This window comes from Gymnodraco acuticeps, unplaced genomic scaffold (genome assembly GCF_902827175.1).
Source record: "Gymnodraco acuticeps unplaced genomic scaffold, fGymAcu1.1, whole genome shotgun sequence".
NCBI lineage: Eukaryota > Metazoa > Chordata > Actinopteri > Perciformes > Bathydraconidae > Gymnodraco > Gymnodraco acuticeps.
Window position 1 is genome coordinate 5,919,832 of NW_022991180.1, and position 27,997 is coordinate 5,947,828.

At 39.9% G+C, this 27,997-nt stretch overlaps 1 protein-coding gene across 3 annotated transcripts; it reads right to left on the bottom strand.

Moving 5' to 3' along the window:
- Positions 1-214: 214 nt before the first annotated feature.
- LOC117560945 (collagen alpha-1(XVII) chain-like) lies at positions 215-27,994 on the bottom strand. 3 transcript variants are annotated; one of them, XM_034238086.1, is made up of 56 exons: positions 27,620-27,994; positions 26,293-26,357; positions 23,700-23,750; positions 23,453-23,560; positions 21,922-22,051; positions 21,655-21,836; positions 21,477-21,533; positions 21,319-21,354; positions 21,150-21,200; positions 19,271-19,414; positions 16,214-16,798; positions 15,415-15,498; positions 15,250-15,312; positions 15,016-15,171; positions 14,572-14,664; positions 14,423-14,476; positions 13,979-14,125; positions 12,402-13,106; positions 12,079-12,129; positions 11,844-11,870; positions 11,695-11,757; positions 11,497-11,601; positions 11,351-11,386; positions 10,648-10,683; positions 10,453-10,506; positions 10,339-10,374; positions 10,218-10,253; positions 10,080-10,133; positions 9,336-9,362; positions 9,052-9,123; positions 8,921-8,947; positions 8,794-8,829; positions 8,651-8,686; positions 8,291-8,353; positions 8,164-8,199; positions 7,980-8,060; positions 7,397-7,468; positions 7,199-7,240; positions 7,002-7,061; positions 6,846-6,905; positions 6,717-6,743; positions 6,524-6,574; positions 6,335-6,412; positions 6,187-6,225; positions 5,885-6,001; positions 5,669-5,788; positions 5,442-5,552; positions 4,539-4,682; positions 4,345-4,455; positions 3,418-3,603; positions 3,085-3,225; positions 2,560-3,003; positions 1,876-2,040; positions 1,475-1,555; positions 1,285-1,368; positions 215-1,204 (listed from the first exon to the last, which is right to left on the bottom strand). In XM_034238086.1, the coding sequence occupies exons 2-56, from the start codon at positions 26,345-26,347 to the stop codon at positions 1,146-1,148; spliced, it is 5,769 nt and encodes a 1,922-aa protein (XP_034093977.1). In that variant the 5' UTR covers positions 26,348-26,357; positions 27,620-27,994; the 3' UTR covers positions 215-1,145. The 3 variants fall into 3 exon arrangements, with proteins under 3 accessions (XP_034093977.1, XP_034093975.1, XP_034093976.1); XM_034238084.1 differs by having other exon boundaries at positions 16,214-16,801; positions 21,655-22,051; positions 27,620-27,991; XM_034238085.1 differs by lacking the exon at positions 26,293-26,357 and having other exon boundaries at positions 16,214-16,801; positions 21,655-22,051; positions 27,620-27,991.
- Positions 27,995-27,997: the final 3 nt, after the last annotated feature.

Sequence of the window (27,997 nt, forward strand, 5' to 3'; positions counted from 1 at the left end):
GCTAAGTAGAACACACCTGAAATTCAGCATTTTTTTATTGAAAACTCATTTGGCGTAATTATATAAAAATAATGTAGCATTGTATTACCTCACTGCATAAGTAGGAGTTGTTTTGTTGTAAATGTGATATTGACTGTTAACTTGACACACGACAGCCTAACATAACACCTCAAATCAAATTAATTTGAATTAATTCATAAAAGTATCAACGCCCCCGAGTCGAAAAATAGATTTATTGTGTGTCTTTTATATATATATTGATCAAAAGTCAAAAAGTGCAATGATGTCAAACATAATCTGGGAACATTTTATAATTTAATCTCTCCAACAAATATATCAATTTCACTGCTCTCTTATACAAAAATATACAATCCAATCCATCATTTTGTTGTGATTTTCAGACTTTCAACCACACAAACAATGTCATTTATTCTTCTTCTTAATTTTGAACTAACAAATCTTTCAAGTAAATCATCAGTCGTAACTACAGCAACATTTACTGTAACATAAATCCCCTATCTGCTGCAAAAATGACCCTCACTGACTGGTAATGTTGCATGTTTTTAATATATATTAAAAAAAAGGGTTAATGATATTCTTATTTATTTGTATGGGATGAATGAATAACTTCCAAGGGTCAGGATGGATGCTAGCTTGATTTATGTAGATAATCTGACAATATTGTAGTATTTTATAAAACATTGAAGGGTTACCTTGACACAACATTTAACACTTTGCATAGTTCTCAAAACAACATAATCCTCAATGAAAACAAAATCAAGTACACCAATCAATCGACACGAAAGTTACACGAGCAGTTGGAAATAATATCAGCTACTTATTGCTTAAAAATAGAAATTGTCCCTGGGAGAAAAAAGTGAGCAAGCTTCTAACCAAGCAAAGTAAACATTATACACCCGGATGTAAAGAAGTCTGTGTAACAAAGACACTGACCAGCAGCTAAAATCCAAACCTCTACCAAAGCTGGTTTTAAAAAAACTGAATGCATCATTTTATTTCCTCAAATTGTCCTGTGACGTTTCTACAGATGGCAATAATAAAGAGCTATTTGACTACTTGCATTGCAACAGTTGAACACCTAAAATAAAAGATGAGTAAAAATGAAATGTGATCCAGTAATGTGTTTAACCGCTGCCTGCGTGACGGCGAAGCTTCTGACGACGACGAGCAACCATTTCATCGCCTGCAGTGGATTGAAATATGCAGTTACATGTATGTAGCGCTTGATTTTGAAGTGATATAACAAGATTCAACCAAAGGTACCTGCATCCCTCTTCTGCACCCTGTGTGGAACTTGGACAGTGTATGCCCCTGGTAGTCCTGATAAACCTGGGGGCCCAGGATCACCTGAAAACATACCAAAACTCTCAGACTTTGCTCATCTAAGTCACTCCTCTAAAAAAAGATTTATTTTGAAAAGATGTAGCGATTCATCGGCTTTGTTTCAACGTACCTCTCTCTCCCCTGGGTCCTGGATACCCCCTCTCACCCCTCGGTCCATTCTCTCCTGGAGGGCCTGCGATGGTGCCATAGGCTGCGCAAGAACAAAACACAGATTCAGTCGTGATGAAGCTACATTTTCAAACTAAACGCGCATAAGGTTTCCAAATGCTGAAAGGCAGGGATACTTCACTTTTGCAGGTATATATGTGTTTTACGCACTTTAGCACCTCATACAGTACATTCCAAAAATTCCGAAATAATTCATGTGAGTCCATCAATGCTGTGAGGTTTAACTCTGACTAATGATACTATAACTTTTTGCCTGGGTGACATGACAGTTAAGACATTTAGGCTCTATCTGTCCGACTGGAAAGCTGCAGTTTGTAGAAAATCATATCTCTGTGTACTCACTTCTGAAGAACTGCATGAGGTCCGCTGTGACGTTGCCGTAGGCCCCGATGACGCGGCTCTGGCCCGGTGGTCCGGAGGGGCCAGGAGGACCAGGAGGGCCTTGAATCGCTCGAACATGCGCCCTCCAAGGACCCTCAACCAGATACTCCTGCAGCAGACCTTTACCTAAAAAAGGGTTGTTATCATCAACATTTCATCAGTTTCAGCATGAGGAGGAACATGCATTCAGATGCTTTACTTAAGAAGAAGTAGAAGAAGAAGAAGAAGAAGTACTCATTGGTCTGAAACTGTGGCAACCCCGTTAGACGAAATTGAGAGCTAGGGGTTACAACTGGAGCCCTGTTTTCTAGCCGGTATTTGTTTACTACTAGAAGTATGCCGAATTAGCTCTTAGAATTTCCTGTTTGCTATGGACCAAGGGATGTTCACACAACATCCCCAAAGCATTATGGGAACTGTAGTTAGAGCAAGTTGGCAGTAGTAATCTAATAATGCAGATTGAGAATTAATAGATGTTCTTCTCTATTATGTATATTATGATAAGTTCATCTGTCCATTTTGTTGCACTGAAAATGAAAGAATAAAATGGTTATTTCATTTGAATGCATTTAGGTTGGTGGGTATAGTGTCAGACTGCTGCCCTATATAAAATACATCTGTATGCTGAAGCTGTGATGGACTCACTTTTGATGAGGTCTGAAACCTGGATGGCGACGCTGGAGTAGTCCAGGTTGCTGAGATCGATGTTTCTGTACTCAGAGCCGATTCGAGAGTCACTCTGAGCGTAGTTCAGGCTCTGGCTATAGCCCTGGCCCTGGCCCTGACCCTGGCCCTGACTCTGGCCCTGGCCCTGACCCTGGCCCTGACTATAGCCCTGGCCCTGACCCTGGCCCTGACCCTGGCCCTGGCCCTGACTCTGGCCCTGGCCCTGACCCTGACCCTGACCCTGACCCTGACCCTGACCCTGGCCCTGACTATAGCCCTGGCCCTGACCCTGGCCCTGTCCCTGGCTCTGGATATGGCTCTGCGTGCGGCTCAGGACGTAGCCTGACTCTCCTTGCTCTCCCCTCGGTCCCATCGGCCCCATCGGCCCCGGAGGTCCGATGATGGCACGACGAACATTGTCACCTGAAAGATAAAGTTAGTCTGTTATACACGAACGGATCTGTGCTCACATGTCTTTGATCTTGTTGGTCGTTAGGAGCTTACTGGTCAGATACTCCTGGACTTCAGCGCGGATGCTCTCCCGAGGGAAGTTTCCACTGTAGGAAACCGATCCGGAGTGGCCGCCTGATGGTCCCGCTGGTCCCTGTGGACCAGGAGGGCCGGGGAGACCTCTGAAGCCAGAACCTGGGAAAGATTCAAATCAACATTATTGTCTTTCTGTAGCTGCACAGAAAGGTAACGGTAGAATGGACAATATTCCACCTTCTTTGTTGTAAAATGTAACATTACTGTTAACTACTTTGCGATGTGAATCTAAGCCATAACCTGTTGCCTTCCTCAGTATACATTATGTTTCTAGCTCTCTGTCAGACTCACCCTGCAGGTAACGCTGAATGTCCTCCAGGCTGTAGCCACTCCCCCCAGTCCCGGCCCCGTACACGGTGGCGGTGGAGACCCCCGGCGGCCCCTGAGCGCCAGGAGGGCCAGGCTGTCCTGGGATGCCCGGGGGACCTGAAATACCTTGTTGTACGGCAGAGGCAACCCAAGAGCGGAAGTCTGAATCTAGGAAGATACAAGAAAGATGAGGATAAGGGTGATGACCCCTCCCACCCTGGACACAAACTGATCATGTTCCAAACCACATCAAGGATTATTTCTGAAACAGTTTGGAGCTCAAATGCTTTTTCTCCTGGGGGTTTACCACAAGGTGAGTTACTTTTTTTATTACCTGCTTTTTTACACATACTCTCTCCAGTGCAGGTTAGCTCTGAGTGTTAGCGATGCTTGCTAATGTAAACAAAGACCATATTACGTCCAAAACAGTCGGGCATTGTTTCTAAAAGCCCCGTTTCTGATAGGGCCGTGGGTCCACATTTCCGATATTACATAATATCGGACGCAAATCTGGATCAGCTCCGTTGTACCCCCGTTTTTAGAGATTTGGGTACGGAGGAAAAGAGAGAGGGTTTTGTTTTCTGACACTTTGTGAGTTCGCTGACGCACCGGGGACACATATTTATGTATAAAAGACATCAACAAATGCATTTGCATGATAGGTCCCCTTTAATGCACACAATGTACACAACATCTTGTTTTTTATTACTGCACATATTTTATTCCGATTCTATTTCAAAGTAAATACTGCTATATTTGACTGTATTATTTTATATTTTTTAATGTTATTATAGTTTTCTAAAATTAGTTTTCTGTCAACCTACCTGGTAATAAACCTGTTTCTGATTCTGATAACTTTTCACTGTTCAACAACAAGAGGCTTTCTGTCATGAGGGAAACACAACTTACTCCTCACAAGAGCAGAATAGTCAATCGAAGCCTGAGAGAAGCTCGAGCCCACAGCAACAGACGGCCCAGCAGGACCGGGCGGCCCGGGCAGACCTCTCGCAATCCCTCTGTCTGAAAAAGTACCATAAAAGCAATTCAATGGATTGTGAAGTCCAGGCATCACTATTGATTTCTCTAGTGCAACCTGTGCTTACCATTCATGATCTTGAAGACGTATGTGGATATCTCCTCCACAGAGAAACTGCCTGAAAATCCTCCTGCTCCTCCTGATGTCCCTGGTTGACCCGGGGGGCCTTGTGGGCCTGGGGGTCCGGACAGGTATCTCCTCACATCCTCTCCTACACAGATCACAGCAGAGAGACACAGTTTAGGTCCAGAGCTTTCTCTGAAAATATCCTCAGATGTTTTTTTCAGGTTCAATGAGATCATGATATATTATATATTTAACAGTTTCAATAGCAACATTTATTTTTACATTGTTTTAAAAAATATATTTTAATCGTTAAACATTTATTAGAATTATGTTTTTATCACTATTATTTTTTTTTATTATTTCTGTTGTGCCTATATGTTCACTTTATTTTATTTTATATTGTTTTATCTATTCACATTTCTTTTGTCTTGTCTTTCCGAGAGAAATCATTATTTATTTTATTGTATTTTATTTTTGTATTATCATACCTTTTACCTCCTTGTGTCTCTTAACCTGTTAAAATGTTATATTTTGCTAAATGTATCTGTAAAGGTTTTAACATCTGATCTGAGGGGAATTTCTTGGTGTTTATTTTTAACTTGTGATGTGTGCACTTTGAGCTGCACGTGATGTATGAAAACTGCTATACAAATAAAGCTTTATTATTATGTTGATGAGTTCACATACAGTGGAGTGTAGCGTTGATCAGTTGCATGTCTGAAGTGGTGAAATGCATTTATTTAAGGGCTGTGCAAAAATACTGTACAACTTTGCAGTACTTTACTCGCGTATTTCTATTTGACGCTACTTTATACTCCATTATATCTCATATCAGAGAACTTCTTCCCACCACCACTGTGTATCTGACACCATTTGGCTCAGCCATAATGTGTATCGTACTCACTCTGAAGCATGGAGATGAGCCCACTGACTGTCAGGGAACCAGAGCCGTGTCCAGGGGGGCCGGGTGGTCCCGGAGGACCCTGAACCCCGATGCTGAGCCCTGAGCCCGAACCTGAAAGTAAACAGCTAAAGGTAACTCCCATTCCGCTTTAATTGTCCCATACAGTACGTACACATTACCTCACACTATCATTTAGTGATATATAATCTGGGGAGGGGCAGACTTACGTTGCATGTATGCGATCATACGAGTGGATATGTCCTCGATCGAGCCTGAGAAGGATCCAGGGGTTCCTGGAGGCCCAGGGGGGCCCGGGAGCCCGCGGACAGCCGACTGTGTGCTTCTACCTGCAAGGAGCAAATAAAACATGTTCATACTCAGTTCTGTCCCGTGTGGGATCCGTGTGTATGTGGGAGTGTGACTTTGCTTAAAAGAGCCCTTACTCAGATATTCAGAGATGTACTGCCGCATCTCAGTAGAAGAAGAGAAGGAGCCCGTCTGACCCGGAGGGCCGGGAGGACCTGCAGGGCCGGGGGGGCCTGAGGTGACTGAGATGGAGCCTGAAGAAAAGTGAGATGGTAAAGACATTGGAGAAAATGTAAGGAGTGCTGTCCGGCTAATTGCACACAGGACCTTACTAAAAAGATCAATGATTTGGTGCTAAATATACAGAAAATGAATGTAAAACACCTGTTAACAAGATACAAATATATGAATGTGTGTATTATTGTAAACTGTTCTCTACCTCTCGAAGAGCCAGGACTACCAGGAGCTCCAGTGTTCCCTTAGAAATGACAAACAGCAGCATTATCGTCAGGCCTCACAATAAGTACTCTGAAATACAGACATTAAAACATTGTCTGCTCCCACAGATTGAAATGTGTTAGTAGTACCTTTGATTCCCTGTATTCCAGGAAGTCCTGGCGGACCTGGAGGTCCAGGGGTCCCGAGTCCTCCACCATAAGAGGATACTGTTAGGAAGAAATAAATAAACATTTAGTGTACATCAAGAAAAGAAGAAAATGTGTGTGTGTGTGTGTGTGTGTGTGTGTGTGTGTGTGTGTGTGTGTGTGTGTGTGTACCTCTCTCAGAGCTCCCTGTGGTTCCCGGCACACCTGGCTGCCCTGCTTCACCTACGGCACACATGATGATGTCACAGTTATTTATGAGAGGAGTAGGAAGGCACACGATCAGTAGTATTGTTATGTAAAAAATCAATTGGTAAAAAAATACATATTTTCTAAAGATACACACAAATAAAAGAACAACAATTACCTTGGTATCCTCTTGGTCCAGGAGAACCTAAAATAATGAAAGAGATGTTATAATAATGTGTTATTACATCAAAAAAAGAATGGCAGAGTTCTTTAAATGAAACAAGATGTCTTCACACAATCTGCTCACCTGATGATCCTCTAGGCCCGACAGCCCCAGCTGGTCCTGGCGGTCCAGTATTAAACGTTCCTGTAAAACAAAAAGTTTAGAAATGTTTTCTGTTGCTGCTCAATATGTCTCAAACCAACATCAAGACGGAGCACAAGGTTAGATTTTGGATCTTACCTGAGCTGGATGAAAAGCCGGGTTCCCCTCTGTCTCCTTTAGGCCCTGGTCTTCCATAACCTAAAATATGATGTTATAAGTTAAGTTAATAATGATGTTATAAGTTAAGTTGATATAAAGAATGGATGAGCTTCACATAATACCAAACATACTGAATACATATTTGTACAGTGGATTTATTGAGTTGAAATACTTGCCTGTTGGACCTGGAGGCCCGGGCAGTCCTGGTCTTGAATCTCCTGATGAAGATATTTTTCAAACAGTCAGTGACACAATTTGAAGAATATCACAAGAAGTCTGCGGTCTTTCTCAGATGCCGTTGAACAGATCCTATGAAATGATTGAGGATGATGTCTAAGATCATGCTGCAAAAGAGCATGTCATGTTTTATTTACCTGCAGGTCCAGGTGGACCAGGTGGGCCGGGGAGGCCAGATATTGCTGATCCTCCACTGGCGCTAACATGCCCTGAAACAGACACAGAAACACAGTTTTAAGAAATTAGTGGTATTCCAGTCTGTATAAAAATGACTATCTAACTTTTGCAGAACAACGCCAATCAGTGGCAACAAGATGCAAATACAGGAAGAAAAGAAAAAACTACTATTAGCAACTACAAGTGGTAGAATTACAGAGGTGTATTTACTGTACTTTTTTGAAGTGCTTTTACTTTATTAGATTGTGTTGTTATCATGCTACACTATACCTCTAACCCACTGCATTTATATAAAGGTTAAAGTCAGAGAACAAATTCATAAATGTGACTTTACAAATCAAATGATTGCAATTAAGAAAATATAAAGGATTTTATTTCTCATGATTCAAATGTTCTATTTGAAAGATGGTTATTGTGTTAGTTATTTTTCTATGAGACAGAAGATTACATGTTATTTAATTGATGTGTGCATCAGCAGATAATGCAACTCTATGCCTGTAAACATTATTCATCTTATAGAAAACCATTTTTAAAAGTACTCACTTGAGGTCAAGGTTTCAGATGTTCTCGCTGTTATTCCTTGTTCTCCCTGCTCGCCCCTAAATCCTCTGTCACCTTTAGCACCTATGAAAACAAACAAAACACAGAATCTATTAGACTCTACATATCAGACATATCCAATTTTTAAAAAACTCTTCCTTTAGCAGCAAAAAGCAAAAAGACCTACCAGTTTGGCCAGGCAGACCAGCAGGGCCAATTGGACCTGAGGAGGAAAACACAAAATATCAGTATAAATATTGTTACTACTGACATTGTTTGATTTTTCAGGGATTAGATGCTGTAAAGAGTCAGACCTGATAATCCTGGACGTCCAGCAGGGCCGGGAGGACCTGGGATGCCGAAAGAAGAGGATCCAGCTGGAAAACAAATGAAACATACATCAGATATCACATTTCATTTAGCTGACGCTTTTATCCAAAGCGACTTACAATGACCAATTACAGGGACATTCTCCCTGGAGTAACTATGGGCTAAGCGCCTTACTCAAGGGCACTAGTGGTGGTGTTCCAGGCGGGATTTGAACTCACAACCTTCCGATCTTCAGCCCACCTCACTTATCCATTAGACCACCACTACCCTACAGTAGATATCATCAAACTGTAACCCTGACAATAATAATATGTTGAAATATAAGAGTTAGCATGCTATGTTACCTGCGTTGATGATTCTTCCAGCGTCACCTGTTTCCCCTGAAACAGAGAGACACATGGTACAGATTAATAGCAGAAAGCATGTGGTATTTCACAGAACGTGCACTTTCTGCAGCAGATCATCCTAAAGGAAACTGTAGATGTACCTTTAGCGCCGGGACTCCCTGGGTTCCCTGGTATCCCTAAAAGCATGACGCAAATACAGTTTTTATGTTGAGAGCATTAAAAGAAAAGATAATTTATGATAAAATACCACATCATTAATCATCATACCTGGTGGTCCTTGAAGCCCAGGTTGTCCTACAGAGGGGGAGATATGATCAATATTTATATTATCCACTTATTATAAAAGTTAGTAAAGTTGAAGATCCAGTTCCATTATTGAGGCATCAGGGTGGGTTTACCTGCATGTGCAGCATCTCCAGGAGACCCAGCAGGACCCCTGAGTCCAGGAATACCTGCAGGCCCTTGGCCACCTGAGGGTCAAAGTAAAACATATAATTAGAGATGATTTGAGGATTTTTTGAAGGTACTGAAAACAATGTTTGTGTGTAATACAAAATGTTCAAGAAGTGAAAGAAAAGTCTTGTTTCAGCTCAACATGGTTTAGTTGTGTACTCTCTAATATTATGTAACAATACTTTGAACAGTTGTACATGTCATGTGTATTTATTGACTTTCTTTGTACCTCTTGATCCTTCAGTTCCAGCCAACCCTGGTGACATAAAAAGCAAAACAATTAAATTCATAAGTTGCTCTGAAAACATACTGTTGATGTAAAGCCAGTATCAAAGGTGTATGTAATGTATTTAATGAACACTAAAATACGCTTTCTTTTATATATATTTACAATGTGCTTTTAAGATTAGATGCTATATAGTTGCACTCTTCTCACTCTGTATTGCATCTGCTGCACATAAGTTTTACTCTGGTTGAAAAAAAAGTTGTAATTGATCTGAACTTTTTCAGAAAACCCCTCTCTGCTGCCCCCTGGTGGAGGATGTTTTAAATACTCTTGTTACCGCCTCACCTTTGTAAGGTTTTTGCATTACATATCATGCTCTATAAAATGATAAAGATAAATAATATGCTATATAATTGAACAAATGTTCAATCTCAATAGATACAATACATTGTTAGTATGATATTTGATTTTGTTATGATCAGACTCATGATTATCATAATTCATTGCAAGTCACACTAAAATAAATGATAACAATTTGAGGGGTTTCGCAAGTAAACATTTTATTTAACCTTTATTTACTCAGGCAAGTCATTCAGAACAATTGAACACGGTGGCCTGCAACCTGCAGAGACTTTAGGAAGTAACTTCTTCCAGCCAAGAAACACACAAACATAGCCCTCTATTAAACCGCTAATTAGATACATTACATATTTTTAATAATTATGAGGCCGGAGGTCTGTAACTCACCCATTGATCCTTTCTCTCCAGCCAGCCCCTGCAGACCCGGTATACCACCATCACCTGAGGAACGGGACGACTAGATTAGGAAACAGCACAGCCTAAATAACAATAATAAGAACTTCCAATATGGTATGCTGTACTGACCTTTCACACCTCTGGCGCCTGTATCACCAGTGTCACCTACAATTCACATTAATTAAACTGCGGTTAGAAAAATGATCTGACCTCAATAGTCCTATAAAAGCCTGATGTGGTTTCAACAAACCTTTAAGTCCTTGGAATCCAGCAAGCCCTCTGTCTCCTGCAGAGTGAGAAGTGTGACTGTGAGTAACATGATAATACATGTAATAAATGAACTAAGTATTTCAGTGTGACCGACCTTTAGGCCCATGTGGTCCTGTCTCGCCACGGAAACCCTGAGAACCTGGTTGACCTATATAAAAAAGAAATCGAATTTAAACGCCGGGAATTAAGACGGGCACTGTTAAAAATATTATCACACATTTTAGATAATATACAGCTCAGCTGGTATTTCTGGAGCGGTTGTAATCAATGAATAAAAGGGAAAACTGACCTGGTGCTCCAAGAAGACCAGGAATTCCACTTGAGCCTTAGAAATAGATTTAAAATGATTAGAAAGTAAAAACACTGGTAAACAACAACATTATAATAGCATTTGGAAAATGTAATAATTAAGGAGTAAAAATTACAATTGAATTAAGGATTGACACAGACATGTACAGAATGATAAGATTTGAGTGTGTCTGAGTTAGTTACTTTTCCTATTAAAAACTGAAAAGATTGATCGGCAGAACAAAATCTAGTTTAGGAAAACGTTGAGTTAAAGCCACGAGGGGGACACATAATGTTTTTTGCTGCAAAAAATGTGTGCTATTGAAGCAATGTGGTGTTGTCATTTAAGTGTGTGAGTGTAGTGTATTTTAATATTTGTTATGCCTTAAAATGTTTGTGATTTGTTGTTTTCCAAGCAGTATAAGTAGCAGAACCTTAATATAAGTTTGAATTCATCGTTCACAAAAAATGGCTGGGATTTTTGTAATCTTAACAACTGTATATATATTATATATCAACCTGAAGGAATATCTTGTTGCTTTCAGTGAATGATACTGTAGTCTTTATTCACAGACGCTGCCACCTGGTGGTCGTCACAGTTCATACTGTTACAGATGTACCTTGTGTCAGCACATAAAACCATTAGTATTCTGATGTCAAAACACAAACATATTTTTTCATTGAGTAATATTCAATAATCTCACCTTTAGGACCGACAGACCCAGGTTCCCCGGGAGAACCTGCATGAACAGAACAAGACATCCTGACGTGACACATTCAAGATAAACTGGCTGTTATTACTGTATTATAAAAACTAAAGTTATTTGTCTGCTGGGAATCTGAGCCCTACCTCTTTCACCTTTCGCTCCAAAGCCTGCAGGTCCTGCATCGCCTCTGGGGCCCGACTGGCCCTCGCGACCCCTGACGCCAGGTGCCCCATCCAGCCCATGATCACCTGACCAGACAATTTACAGATAAAATGTATCACTGTTATTAAGCTAAAGAACATACTTGCATCATGTTGTTTGAGCTGAAGCGCTCTCTGTACCTTGACCTCCTTTCTGTCCTTTCTGACCCTCAGGGCCTGCATGTCCCATGGAGCCCGGAGCACCTGAGGTCAAAGGTCATAGTCAGTAAAGTAAAGTAAATATAAAACACTGGTAAAGACTCAATGAAAAGTTAGCCATCATTCCTCACCTGGAATTCCAGGGAAACCAGAGTCTCCTGTGAAGTAAAATATACATTTGATTATAACAACTACAGAATTAGCAATCTGAAAAATATATGTAACAGTAACTAATATATTTCCAGGGTCCCTTAAAAATAATACAAAATAAATGCACATGCTAAAACACAAATAATGTTGATAATCTTAAAAACAAGGGAACATGGAATGATTTTATATATATATATATATTTGTTTAAATGTCACCTTTAGGTCCAGTAAGTCCTCTCTCTCCCTGCACTGAGGACACTAGAAAAGCTGAGACAGAAAAGAACAGTTCAATAAACATGTGTGTGTGTGTGTGTGTGTGTGTGTGTGTGTGTGTGTGTGTGTGTGTGTGTGTGTGTGTGTGTGTGTGTGTGTGTGTGTGTGTGTGTGTGGTGTGTTGTGTGTGGTGTGTGTGTGTGTGTGTGTGTGTGTGTGTGTGTGTGTGTGTGTGTGTGTGTGTGTGTGTGTGTGTGTGTGTGTGTGTGTGTGTGTGTGTGTGTGTGTGTGTGTGTTTAATAGTTGTCACAATATAAGTGCAGTACCTCTGTATGACTGGGAATGCATTTCAGTTCTTAACATCCGCTGGACCATGATCTGCAGAGCAGCAGCATCCATGTGTCCTCCGCTCACTCCGGTCCCGAAGGCACCGCCTTCACTGTGGCCGGTACCAGCAGAACCGCCGGCACCGCCACTGAAACCAGAACCAGTGCTGCCGGCAGAGCCACTGAGAACGGTACCAGAACTAGAAGAGCCACTGAAAGAGGTTCCAGAAGAACTTCCACCACCGAGACGGGTACCAGAACCACCAGCACCGCCACCAGTACCGCCACCAGTACCGCCACCAGTACTGCCACCAGTACTGCCACCTCTGCCACCGGCACCACCAGAACTTGCCCCAGTCGCTCCACCGGCTCCAGCACCACCAATGCTGACATCAAGGCCGTTTCCACCTCCACCAGTAGAGCCGCCAGCACCAGCTGCAACACCGATTTGTGTTTTGGATCCCGAACTTCCAGCTCCACCCCCCATATATAGCGTGTTGTCGGTGTGGGAGGTACCTCCTCCACCTGCACCTACACCACCTCCAGCAGCTCCAGCAGCTCCAACCGCTCCTGCTCCTGCAGCTCCAGCTCCAGCGGCTCCGAAGGTGTTGATGTTATTTGAAGTTCCTGACAGCCGGCTGGTACGAGCGGAGGACTCAGATTCCAGCGTACCCACTCGACTCTTCAGCTTTCTCACGTCCTCAGCTGAGAAAAGGATTCAAATTTGGTTTCATTAGTGATGGGAAATTATTCTCTCTTTCCCACAGGTTACACATGTATCTGACCGTCTCTCACACAAAGCCCTTGGGTCGGCATTTATTGAAAATTGTATTGGCATAATAATTAAAAGAAAAAAAGAAAATAAATAATAATATCATTATTAAAAGCATAACATTATACTTATTAAAAGTTAACTCCTAAAAATAAACGTAATTAATAAATGGGGACATTGACTGACTCCTAAACACAATGTACCAAATAAAAAATATAAAAGAAAGTGAATAACTTTTCAAGTCAAATTTAAATGATTATGTGATTTATGTCTCTGAAAATATCTAACCTTAAAAATGTTTTGTATCTACCTTTAACAGAGCAGTTAAACGTGATGCACTTTCTGACAATAATACATACTGCCCCTATAGACAGTATATATACTGTATGTACTCTACAGGATCAGATTTCAGGTTCTCTTTCTTTAGCACATTTTTCTACAGGAAAAATCCTCATCAGCAACTCTCCTGCTGCAGGCAAGCAAACTGGAGCCTCTGATGTCATCAAGCAACGATTTGCTGGAGCTGCTTCACTAACAATGAAAGCCAGACCCACTTTATGGTCTAAAGGTCAAATTTCCAGGGAGGGGATTACATTCAGTGTCTAAGCAGCAGTGAAAGCGCTGTGAAGAAATGCTCAGTATCCTGAAGCTAAAACACACTTTTTATTGGTTTAAAAACACTCACTCCCAGGCGATTTACTGCCAAGCTGCTCCACAGAGTATCCTGTGATTCTAAATGCTTTAACTTTGGGGACATTTTTATTGTCCCCGATTAAAATCTCATTATGTTGAACAACAGCCTTACCCAGTGCAATAAGCCCAAACAAGAGTCCCAGCAGGAGCAGGGAGAGGAGGAGAAGACCCAGCAGCCATTTCCACCAGGAGCAACACGCGTCCGAGCAGCAGCAGAATCCTCCTCCGCCTCCAAAGATCCCGCTGTCCCGGTCGATCTCTGAACACAGACGTCATTTTTAGTTAATTTACTTTATTCCTACTCATTTGTGTGCCCGTACATCACCTGAAATTCGAACAATTCACTGTTGAAGAACGCTGTGAAATGTGAAACTGTAATAGTAGCCTATGTGAAACACTTTTAACTGGTTCAGCTTACCTATACATTATATCTAATAAATATATGTCACTATTAATAAAACACTCTCAATGTGTTTGGTAATAAATAGAAAGAGTCCTTAAATACCAACATATTCAGCATTAATATAAATATCATCATACATGCAATCAAAAATACCTGCATAGGTTGATTTGTCTTTCATCACAACTCCAGATGTCCCAGATGACCCGTCTGACGTAGGGATAAATAAACATCACATATTCATTTCTTTAATAATAATTCAAGTTCATTTGTGTTTTTAAGAGACGTTTTTGATTACCACTCACAGTAAGAGTTGCCACTCTCTGTCTTCAGTGGCGCCGTCTCAACGTAGCTTGAAATAAGCTTCTCTTTCTTCATCGAATCTCCTGACAGCGACCCTGAAAAGATAAGAAACTGAATGTTGGTGATGCTATGGAAATCTCACTAATGCAAAGTCTTTCCCAGTGAGGCGGAAATGCAGTTAAGGTTGATTAGGCTTTTTCATTTAGAAACAGAAATGAGAGAGATTTACACAATCAAAACTGTATGTCCATTACTTGCCTCAAAATGACCAGAAATCAGAATTGCACCATGGTGTGCTATTGTTTAAAATATGATGGGTGTATGCGCCACAACTCGCTGTGGACATCAGGAATTTAAGGATCCAAAATTGGTCCAAGAAAAGTTGAGAAACCTTATTAAGTTGTGAAAGAAACCAGTGTTTCTCCAGCAGGATGTAGCAGTCTCACCTCCACTCATCTGAACACTGCTGGTGGTGAACTGCTTCCCGCTGTCTTTAGCCATGATCAGCATGTCAACGTCTCTCTTGGCCGCCACGTTCTCCTTGTCAGAGATCAGGAACTTATAGTCTCTCTTATAGGAATCATCAACTGTGGTTCTAGTGGCTGGCAACAAAAGAAAGTCAGGATTAATTGAGGATTCAGAATTGTTAGATGTGATTTATAAAAGTATTGTGGACTTACTTGCAGAGACTCCAGTGCTGGCGACTCCCCCACCATTTGACAAATTCTTCTGAACGCCATAACCTTTAAAAAATAAACACCCAACAGATAAAAACTCTGATAAGAAATGTGCTATTTTATATTATTTTTAAATAAAGAACACTGTCAGATAACATGCTGCCGTACCTCCTAGGTTAGTAGTCACGTTTCCTCCACTGGTGGTGAGCACAGTGGTAGAGGTGGGAGCCAGGTTATTCTGGAAGCCGTAAACTACACAGATATAAATGGTTTGATTAGGTAACATAAACTCATATAAAAACACACACTTGATCACAGGACGCACAGGGATAATCAAAAACGTAATTGCTTACAACAAAACAAACTGAAAAAGTAGCACAGGAAAATCTTGTGTTGATGATCTAACAGGGGAAGGTTCTGCTTTGCTGTTCCTTTACTTTAACAAATCTGAGTCATCTGTGAAACAGGTGGGGAAAAACGTTTTGGCAGGTGAAAAAAATGCTTGGCTCCTGATTGAAAGTGTTTGTAATATTCATGTTGGGCACAAGATGCTAAGGTGCAGCACTACGCCATTTTCTAAGTAAGTACAAATATTCATGTTTCACAGGTGGAAAAAATAACACACTTAGAAAAATGTTCCTGGCAGAAAAAGAAATATTTTTACTTGGAAAAACTTTTTTCCCGGCTGTTTCACACATGTCATTTTTTCAAAGGAATGCAGAGAGCAGGCTGGCATAACCTTTTTCTCACCTGTTTTACATCATAAGCACAGGGGAAACTATTTAGATCAGACTTAGAAAATCGATCCCCGGAAAATGCTACACAGGAAAATCTCTCTCACTTATATCGTCTTATATAAAGGCACCACAGAGACAAAACCATACGCAAAACATCCATTACTACCTACAGATGGGTCCATATTTCACCTGCAGGTAACAGGTAATATTCACTCTATGTTAAGTCTTACCGGAGAGGGAGGAGGGTGAGGTGAGACCAACTGGAGCGGTTCCTCCAGCCAAGTTGTTGTTCCCGGCCTGGTAGGCGTAGCTGCTGGTGTTGGCAGCCATCACCGTGGTGGAGGCGGAGGGCAGCGTGGTGGTGGACCAGGAGAAAGTAGGAAGTGTGGCGTCCAGTGTGTCATACTGGCCTGATCTCACACTGCCATCATACTGGCCTGATATCAGACTACCATCATACTGGCCTGATCTCACACCATACTGGCCTGATCTCACACTAGTATCATATTGGGCTGATCTGACACTAGTATCATACTGGGCTGATCTTATGCCGGTATCATACTGCCCTGATTTCAAACTCATGTCGTACTGTCCTGACTTCACACCAGTATCAAACGGTCCTGATTTTAAACCAACAGCATACGGGACAGATTTCACAGCAGTATCATAGTGGTCTGATGTCACGGTGACATCATACTGGCTTGAGTTTACACCAGTATCAACCCGCCCGGATGTCAGACCGGCGTCATAAAAGCCTGATGTATCAATGGTGTGGAACCCGGTTGATCTAACACCAGAGCCAAAGGAAGTTGAACCTGCTGGAAAGAGACAAAAAGAAATGACAAACATTAAGAAAAAGCATCTCTTTTTTCCTGAATAATAATGCATTCATATTTTGCTAGTGTGCATGGATGGTTCAATCCTTACCTTTTTAATCAGTGCATATGTATATATGTGTATGTTGATTATGTATGTGTATATATATGTATATACATGTTTTTATAGATATTTTTATATATATATTTGTATTTTTTTTTACTCCTCTGGATTACTGCGAAACAGTATTTTGATCCCTCTGTCTGTACACACAAACGGAAAGATTGACATTAGAGCTGACTTTGACTTCAATGAGAGGCCTACTGACCACAGAGACTAAGTGTCCCAATGTCTTTCACATACAGTGGTGCTCAAAGAGAGACATACTCAATATAACCACAAAGAAATGCAAAAAAGCTACAAAACAACACAAAGAGACTCACAAAAAAAACACGAAAACTGACCTAGAAAGAACTAAAAACAGACACAAAACGACTACAAAGAGATACAAATAACAACAAAACAAAAAGAGTTTAACTACAAAGTCTGTGTGTCTAGCTCCAACGTATCCTCCTGGGACCAGGCCATTGAAAATGTCCACTGTAGTGGACATTTTGTTAACATGGATCTCCTTTTACTCTTTTGAGCTACTCTATCAATCCCTGATGTGCTGTACAGAGGACATCCTGGTCTTTCCAGTGAAATGTCATTGGTTAAAATTGCATGCTGGGAAGTTCCTCTTTCTTTTCATCCAAAATGGCTGGCATACCAAAAACAAAATGTTATAGAAGCAGGAGGAGAAGTCAAATATTGTTGAATAATTGTAATTTTTACCATGAAAATCATATATGTTCTTGTTTATTAACATGTGAGGAACTATATAATTAGTTCTGAAAGCAATTAAATAATTCAAGTTTTCAAATAACAGCTCTTTTATAAATGTCCATTCTAGAGGACGTCAGGAACATCTTCATGGACTTTATGACTCAATATTGTTGCAGGAGACGGAACTGAAGCAGACATTTTCTGTACCAGATAGTTCAGGGAGATTAAGATTTTGAGCTCTCAGATGATGAGAGAGATGAGGCTTTCACACCTGGGATAGAAGAGGGTCAAGAAGAAGGGGTGGAAAGATGCAGGAGGCTTCATGAGCGCACAGATACAGAGAGAGAGACAGATAGGGACGAGCCGGAAAGACGAGGTCTTCTGTGGGCCAAGAGTAGCACGTATGTCTTATTGTTGTTTTTATTTTAAGTGGAGCCATGAAAAATGAGAATTGCCTCAGGAATGCAAGCTTTGTTTCTATGAGCAGGTCAAATGGAGACCACATTCATCAAACTAGTCAAGATTACCCTACAGCCCGTGCCGACTGGAGTCAATGAGGTACTTTTCCCACTACATTGACTACAAAGTCTTTGAAGATCTGGAAAGATTCACCAAAAACCAAACTAGTTTTTCAGTGACCAAATAAACAGTAATGTTCAGATCAATTACTTATTTATGTTTTAAATAAAGGTGAATGTATTATTGTATTAATATCACTCTATAACCATAATACGTTACATAGTCTATCTGTTCATTTTGGCTGTCTTTTCAAACTAATATGTTCCCGACGTCCTCTACAGTGGACATACTGTAACATTTAAAAATAAAATAAAATAAAAAAGTCTAAATTGCAAGATGTTTTTTTAACCATATCACAAAAAAAAGGAAATTGGAAGACACCTTTTTTCCTCGGGTCCCAGGACAAATCTCAGGGAATTGTCTGTGACCAGGAGCTTATTGTATTATCATCCAACCTGTCACGATTCTCATGTTATGTCACGTTTTTTGTTTTGTATGTCTAGGTTTGGGTTTATTTTGCTGTTCGGTTCTCCCTGTCTCCCTTGTGTAATGTCTGGTCCCTCTCTCTGTGTTTTTCCTCCCTGTCGTTAGTTTCCCTGGTGTGTCTAATTGTCTGATTGTGTTCACCTGTTGCCCTTGTGTTTCTCCTCCCCTGCCCGGCTGTGTCTCGTCTCGTGATTACCCCTCCCTGTATTTAGTCTTGTCTCTTCCTGTGTTCAGTGTTGGTTCGTCTTTTGTTTGTGACTGAGTTCACCGGTGAGTGTTCTGTTTTGTCCAAGTTATTTTTCAATATCCTTGAAATAAAGGTTCATCTGAGTTATCTGCAATTGGGTCCTGCTTCCTTCACTCAACCGTAACACAACCATGCCTGAGTGTTATCCAAAATGTGAAAAAAGGATACTGTATTTATTTTTGTATTGTGCAGCAGAGAATAAGTATACTGGAAATATACAGTCACTGTCTTAAGTGTTAAATGTCTGTCTTCAGAATGCATTTATCTTAAGGAGCTGTCCCTTTCTAACACAGTACAGGCACACACTGAGGTCAGATTAGGAAGGAGACACGGTGTCTGTGCATGTTAACTATGCACATGTTTGTGACGCTTGTAAGAGTGTAAGGGTATTTACCCGACTGAGAGGCCACTGAGATAGTCTTGGTTTCCACGCTGGCCTTTTTAGGGACCGGCAGGGTGATGGAGGCGTTGGAGCGAGTGGGGCTGATGCTGCAGGAGCGCCCCTTCAGAAGCTTCTTCACGTCGTCCAGCTCCGTCCCTGTAAACCACAACCAAAACAATGTTTTTACAAATATAATACTGCATTAAAGTATCTCTAAGCAATACATTCTAGTGCATTACTGTAGTTAAATCTTTAAAAGTCAGAGTTGGAATGTACACTTACTCAAGTTGGCCAACCGTAATTTGGTCAAAGTTAAAAATGTGATGATGAAACATAGCACTTTTTATTTAATTACATGAACTGGACAAACATATCGCCCTGTATGCAGTATAATTGAGAAAAACATTTGTTTAGAGTGGACGGGAAACTGTAAAAGACATTGAGTTTGCTTGTAATGTGTTCATGTTTTGCATTTTACGATTATTTTACACCTGAAAAACATTGCCATAAAACCTAAATAATAACTTAAAATACAGATAGCCTACTGCACTCTGCCTTGTGCAAAAACAATATATCAACAAAACATTCTCTCAGCTTTCTTGTCCATTTGACTAAATAGATTAAGAAAATAACCTTAATTGTGATTTATTAGTACAGTTCATATAGAATTCAAATGAACTAGATATCTCTCTGTGTGATAACTCTTAATAATTATACTGAAATGTATAGAATACAAAAATTAACAATGTAATATGTGTTACTCTACCACTAAAAGCAGTTCTTAGTGATACCATTTTTTACTTTGAGTGCCTATATGTGGGTGATCATACTTTATGCTGTTCTTACACTCATAATGCAAAACATAATGTTTTTAAAAGTGGTGGAAGAAGCAATACAAATGTTACGTAAGTGAAAGTAGCAAAAGGAAAAAGTCTGGAAGTAAGATGAGCTTGAACCATTAAGGTAAGGCAGCTGTTAGAGTGATTTGATTAATGGTTTATTATAATGGCTGCAATACATTTTATATCATACCTTTTGAAGTGTAGTGGAAGTTTACTTTTTATATAGGTTACTGCTGGGTAGTTTTTGTGTAAAAGGCATCATAGGGGGAATCCTGTGTTTGTTTCTAAGAGTTTAAGAGTAATTGTTGTTCGCCAATCAATTAATATTTTCCATTGGGAAGTAGTGAACTCGAAGTGTAAAGTAGAATCAAATGGACTTTACAAATATTGTACGAAATGTACAGTACTATTTCATTCCCAGGGGCTGACATGGGGTGAAGGTGGCACAGAATGACTAAATGTTAAAAACTGTGGATTAAATAATCGCATCATGAATTTATGTCAGCAGGGGGAGCGATCAGCATCTGTAGATCTCTCACTCTCCTCGGTTTAGCCTCAAACGGGCGGTACTGCAAACAGTGACTCATGTGTGCCATTGTTGCCACCACAAATCTGCCCCATTACTTCTTCCCCACACAATGTAAACAAACCCAAGTTCCTCCTTGTTTAAATCTCACGCTTTTCTTTGTGCTTCTGTATTGTACATTATCTTGGGGAAGGGCAGATGTGTTACTAATTGATATTTCATGGAGATAAAGGTGAAGAGTCGGTGAGATCCTGTGTTGAGCCAAAGCATTCTTTTTTTTTTTTCTTTTTTTTTTAACCTTTATTTAACCAGATAAAAGCATTGAGATATAATCTCATTTGCAATGCTGACCTGGCCAAGAAGGCAGCAACGTAACTCTAACATTCTGTTCTGAGAAACTGCAGTAAAAGTGTTTCACTACCCATGTGCTGCTTAGAGCGCATCAAATAAAGATGCTTTCGTTGTTTTATGAGGAATTGCATAACGAACAGTGAATAGATTAATGTGTCTCAAGTGGTCTTACATCTGCTGGCACTGGGAGAGGCGCTCTGTAATCTGGCTCTGATCTCGCTCTCTGGAAAAAAATCACACACACACACACACACAATAAGTAAACCAGAACAATTCAGAGTCAGATGGTCCAGAAATAATGAAGAGAAGAGGTGGGAAGAAATAAAACTATTATTAAATACCTCTGCTTTCGCTCCTCCCTCTTTGGGTGCTGGAGCCTGGAGAGAAAACACACAGAAGAAGGGGACAAAAAACATAAACACACACACACACACACAGACAGACACGCCAAGAGGATAAAGCTGGAAATATAAGAAAGTATATGATCCCATTCACTTACAATAGACTCCATAATCTTTGCGTGCAAACTCTGGGGAGGAATTAGCGCTGGAACTTCCTAGACAAGCAAACACAATGGCAGCAGTGATATTAATAGCGCCCTCGTGTACCTCGGTTTCCTTAAAACTTCTGTTTCAGGCACCCCTAATGCCAAGTTTGTTTTATTAACATGTTCTCACCATCATAACCTCCTGAGCGGCTGGATGTGACCTTCCTCTCCCGGGAAGATGGCGACAGGCCTCCTGATGAGCCTGCAGTTCTCCTGGTACCGCCAGATGAGCTCGACCTGACCTTTGACACCGAGCTCACGAGATAACTGCCGCCTTTGCTTCCACCTCCTCCACCTCCTCCACCTCCTCCAGTTCCTCCTCCAGTTCCTCCCCCTCCAGTTCCTCCCCCTCCTCCTCCCCCTCCTCCTCCCTCCTCCTCCTCCTCCTCCTCGTCCTCCTCCTCCTCCTCTTCTTCCATACCCCTCTCCGTCTATGAAGATCCCTCCTCCATCACCTCCCGAGGAGTCTCCCCCGAGGTAAACTCCCGAGGAGGAGCTGAAGCTGCTGGCGTTCACTCCTCCAGAGGCTGCAGGGATGAGGCATACAAGCTATTTTTATTTTTCCTGAAACTGAATCACCTCCACAGGACAGGAATATTCCTGAGTCATGAAGGGTTAGGATTTTAAGTGCTTTTACATACTTGTGTTTGACATGACAATTCCCCTTTAATGCTATGTTTTTACTTATCATCTTTTACAACTCCAATACATGCCAGAGGGAAATATTTCGCTTTTACTGCCCTATATCTGTAGGGACAATGTTCTCATACAAAACAAAGCTTTTTTCTACTATTTTAGTAGTTTTGTTCTCTGTTTTTTTATTCTTCTACCTACCTTCCAAAGACCACAGGCAGAGAAAAGCACTTTGCTCAAACCTGTTACAATACATCTCTACGTGTTTATTTAAGGGTAATGAGTAATGACACATGTGCACCTTCCAAGTATAAAAAAAGAAACCTAAGATACAATATGATGCATTGCGTATTAAACTAACTAACACTATACAGTAGTGGTAAATGATTATAGGGGTGTCTAATAATAAGTATTGCGCTTGAAGTCTGGGTATTAAATCAGATGTAAGAAAGTTCACATGCTTAGACAAGACAGGGTCATAAAAGTGACATGCTACAGTATGTATACCCCGTGCCACGAGATCAAATTGCACTGTTATTTGCTAACACTCTTATAGGAATTTCCCGGAAAGATCTAGTAGACACTTGTTTGTCTGAAACAACTTGATTCTGATTTGCATGGAAAATCTCATCTGGAACGATATTAAGACCGGAAGCACTGATCCATATATCAAACTATTTAGTTGTTGATTTATTATGGGTAACTGTTCTATCCGTATGTATTTTATACTAACTTTATACTAACCTCTAGAAAAAAATGTAAATCATATTTTCCTTTTTAAATGATTGCTGGGTTTATGTCTAACTATTGGAAAATCTAGCACAACATTTAAAAAATATATAATAATAATAAAATAATAATAATGAAATAATACAAATTAAAAATTTAAATTAAAATTAAATAACCAAAAATGTAGTTAATAAAAAATAATAATAATAATAAAAAAATGGAAATTACATTTGACAAGCTGGTCTCATTTCTTGTTTTCCATACTTTTGCATTCAAACTGACAAAACTAATCATTAAAACTTTCCCTTAATCATATTTAATCTTCCGTTAATTAGCTAAGTATTTACATACCGTCGGGTAGTGTACTTTATTTGAAAGGTCTTTAGTGCTTAAAAACATAATTAAAATGTAAAACAACGGAAAGTGATGTGAAACAAATCTAAATGAGTACTTCTCTTTCTTTTTGCTGGGGAAACAAAATAAAAACATTCAGCTTCTCAAAATGTGTCCCAAGGCAAAACCCACAACTTCCCAGTTTTAAACCATGAGTGGAAATGTGCTCTCACATGAGGAGAAATAAGTTCCACTGCTGTTCTGGGTTAAGACATTCTTCTCCAAGCCCAGCCCTCCAGCACCGCTGGACATATTCCTGTGATTTGATCCGCTGGTTCCCTCTAGCAACGAGAAGACACAAAGCAAAACACGAGGAAGCTGTTACTCAACGGGTAATTCCTTCAGAAATGCTGGGCTATAATTATAGCATTATGTGTTAAGTTTATCATCAAGGCAAGCATGACTGAAAGAGAGACTCACTTGGTGGCAGAGAAGACAGTCTGGTGGTGGAGGCAACTGTTTCTGTCACAACTGAGCACATGAGAGAAATTAGACATCATTTCTGTATGGAGAGAGTTATCAGCAGTAACCTAGTGAGCGGGTGTTGAGTGACTGGCATGGTGACGGGTTTTACGCCTCTGGAGGTTAACTAATGTGACTTCGATTGATATGATGATACTCATATGATGACGGTGCTGACGGATTTACCGCCTTGTTGCGCTGTAGTTCAACTTTAAATAACTTCTTCTAATAGAGGGTTAACACAATTACTAACAGCTTTAAAAAAAGATAACACATCTTTCCTTAAGAGTGCTAAATATATTAGTAAAGGCCATTAATATTAGTGTTTAGCCTCATACAGCAGGACAGTTGCTTTGGATCATTCAACCTCTAAACTATAGGATAACACTCAGTTTAATGAAGTTATTTACATATTTAAAAAAGAAAATGCTTAAAAAGTGAATAATGTAATCCTTATAAGAACCCTTACTCAACAGTGATAAAGCCTATTATTAATGACTTACTAACTAGGTATTACTGCAGACTTGATGGATTATGAGAAAGTGAGACCTTCCTGGCCTAAAGTAACCTTGACTGTAAATGAGTCACCAGACAGATTTTCAGCAACAGTGCAACCTAAAAAAATCCTCCTACAATGGTCTATAACTATGAAATAAAGCATTAGTCCCATATATAATTTATTATCCATTTAAAAGTCTGTCATCGCATATTTTTCAAGATTTGTATTCTTACTTCTCTTAACTTTGTAAAACACCAGAAAAATGTGTTTGATGAATTGCCCTTTTCTATTTCAAAAATCTCCTTGTATTTATTTAATTTGAAATACTAATGTCAATGTTTTGTATCATGTTTCCATATTCTTTATTTCTGTTTCTGTAAAATCCCTTGTATGTGAACACCTACTAATAAACCGGGTTCTGATTCTTATCGAGCTTTTATAAAAAATGCTAATTAAAAAGCGATAACAATGTTTCTGAATGTATTTAATAACGTTTTTCAGTTTTGAAAGATTAGTCTGTCATATTACATTTAAGGTTCATTTGGATGATTTAAAACATTCTCTTGAGAATAACTCATTAATCACAGTGTCTGTAACAGTAAAATGGTCTGATATATCAGACTTTTCTGAGGGGGGGTCAAAGGTTGTTTTTACTTTAACCAAAAAGAAAAACGTCCCTTTCCCTCAGAACGTAAGGCTTTATCTTGTTCCGCTGTCATGTAGATGGTTCATTTGTTATCATAAGACATGGAGCAACAGCTCAACAGTTTTAAAGAATGTCCTGGAACATCTCCAGTAAGTTAGTCTTTGTGCTGAGATTTATTTTATGTTACAATACTATTTTAAAGGTCATTATCCTAAACTTAACTTTTTATTAGTGTATATGTTTGTCCCCTTTCTCTCAGAAGGCAGTTAAACCATTGACAACATATAAACAAAAGGCCTCAAATTCAACAAATAAAATGTGTGCTAATCATGTCGTGTTTATAATGAAATGGGTACGAATAACACCTTCAGTCCACTAGGAGGCGTCTTGTTCTCAGCATGTTGAGTTTTAATGGTTGCAGATCATGTAAATTCCAATACAATTTCATGCTGCCTAGCTCCTGTCCTCCCACTCCTCTTCCTTTGTATCCTTCCTTTTAGGGACTTGTGTGTGTTTCAGAGTCAAGGTTAAACACTAAAGATGATCATGCTTTTCCTTCTGTTGCTCCTCGACTTTGAAACACTCAACAAAGTCAGAGTGAAGCCAAATCGGGGCATAAAAGTAATCTTAAATTGACTTGTTTTGGCTTTCTTTTAAATGATCTATCAACTTTGTATATTGTGTCCAAACCAAATTATTGTTGTATCGCCGTCTTTCTTCTCTGACCTTCAAATTCTTTTTTTAAGTACTTTGTACCAACTGGTTTGAAAAGTGACACATGTTCAAACTTAACTAACCTTCTTTTAGAAATGACATAAAACAGGGGAAGAACATGGGGACACCAGGATGGGTGATTATATGTTTCTCTGAGTTTCTCTGAGTCAAACATATAATCAAGCGTTTTCTTGGCTTCACCATACCCCTCTGTGTCAAAAGTCATTAGGCCAAGAGGAGCCAGTTATAACTTTAGGAAAACCCAGAGGATGACTTACACCCTGAGAGCAAGGATCAGAAATGGAAACTGACACCAGGCAAGGCATGCCATTTTGTTAGTGATAGTAAGCCACCAAAAAAAGAAAGACAAAAGCATCACCCAAGAAAGTTCAGAGGGTTTTGGCCTTTAGATGCAGAGTAACACATTGCCAATCTGTCTTTGAACTTTAATCTTGTATCATTTTTGTATATACCGTGTTGTTTATGGAAAGGTTTCCATTTTGTTTGCGTGGCCAGTTGTGTGGCGTTTCTAAACTCTGCAAATAAAAACCCAAATGTCTGCATACATCTGAAGCTACAGGTGTGACATTCTTTTCTTTCTTTCTTTTGTGATTTGGATGAACCAACCCTTTACCTTGTGTTTTTCCAGTGGACTTGTTTCAAAACTTCAGAAATAAATTCAGAAATCTCACCCCTTTCTCCTGACAAGCCTCCTGAGCAGTCGATCTGTCTTGTTAACTCGTCCATCCCATTTTATCTGGTGAGATGATAAAATGTTGACCACTGTCATGCATGTTCTCTGCCAACTGTCAATAAAAGTCTGTTCATTTCTTCACTGTGGTTTAAAGGATATTTAGCAAACATCTGATGGGGAAAGTAAAACGTTATTCTAGGAATGATTTGGGTTCAAGACCTGCTTGAGTCTAATGTTTACTGCATTAATTGGAAATGTCATTCCACTGGAGACAGAAAAATGTCACATGATCATATTTTAGAAACAAAAATATAATAAGACAAAGTTTTCCTTTAAACATTCTGATTTGACTGATCTTAAAACATGAATTCAGCAGTAGGCGTACAATAGATCAGGTACACAACGTCATCTATACAGTATTTAAAAAGTGTTGTTTAACTTTGAATAGTGCACTATCACAATGAAGGATCAAGGAGCTATAAAGCATCGTCTATACATTTCAATAGATTTCAATCGGATTCACTTTGTGTCTTTGAAGACTAACAACAGGACAAAAGGGTCCGATGAATCACTGCACAGCTCTGAAAGATCATCCTCTCACCACACCCTGCCAGCCAGGGACATTTGACAGCATGTGCTCTATTTACTACACCATCTAACCTCACTTTTTCAAATTTAAAAAAACTTAAATAATCCGAAGAATGGCTTTTTTCTATTTTCTTCAAATCCTGAATCACCACAATGTTCAAAGTTCGACAATCGTGAAAAAACTGTATGTTTCTTCCCTCGCAGAGAAAAGCAAAACACAAGTGAAAATGAATAAAAACAACATGTGTCAAAAACACTTAGGCCTACTTCCTACCATAAAGACATTTATTATTGTATATCCTGAAAGTAATCTAATCAGCAAATATAAAAGCTTGGTGAAGCTGGTGTTGCAGCCAGGTCAGTTCCTGGCATATATTTTTAGAGGGATGTAAATAGCACAGCAAAAATAAATGTAAAAGTATCCTGAGATCACTATACCAGACTGATTCTATACCACAGGAAGAAAAGGGATCCTGTAAACTCCCTAGTGCTTAACAGACAACCTATGAAGTATTTGTAGCTTTCTTTATGGGACTTTGCGCAAATCCATCCAACAAATCATACAACTAAAGCCAAAAAAGTAGCTCGACAGCCCATCACCAAAGTCCCAGAGTGCAGTTAGTTAGAGCAGAGATGCAACAGCCAGGTGGGAAGAAACCCCCACACCATCCAACATAAACAACTTTTCTTTTTATATAAAAAAAAGTCTCCAGGATAGTCCAGTGTGAAATCCATACCTTCAGCCAACTCGAGAAACAAACAATCAAATCCGGGTTCCTCTCAAGATGGAGCGACTGTTCGCGTCCACGGGATAGATAATGTGTTTATACCAAGTTGACGCGCGGGTGGGATGTCCTTCTCGATCCTCGGTCCCTTTGTGCCTTTTAGCTCAACTTTCCCAGGCAAGTTAAAACAGAGACTTGGGCATAGGTCCCAGCCGCGCCCATTGGCAGGCAGGTGTAGCAGACGGCATGAAAAGTTGAATTTGGAAGAAGAAAAACAACGCCTGAGGGAACCAATTAACTTCACTCGGCTCTGCTGACTCCTCACGACAGATAGGCGACTTTTAAAAAGAAAAAGTGGTGAACTCCTCCCTTCCTGCAGCAGTCACCACT

Bases quoted from the DNA above. Each gene is read 5' to 3' on its own strand.
- LOC117560945 (XM_034238086.1), bottom strand. From the start codon at position 26,347: ATGGACGAGTTAACAAGACAGATCGACTGCTCAGGAGGCTTGTCAGGA. The intron at 14,477-14,571 runs GTGAGTGGTAAT...TCCCTACGTCAG, and splicing joins AGAGAGTGGCAACTCTTACT to ACGGGTCATCTGGGACATCT. The intron at 6,226-6,334 runs GTACTACTAACA...GTCATTTCTAAG, and splicing joins TGGAATACAGGGAATCAAAG to GGAACACTGGAGCTCCTGGT.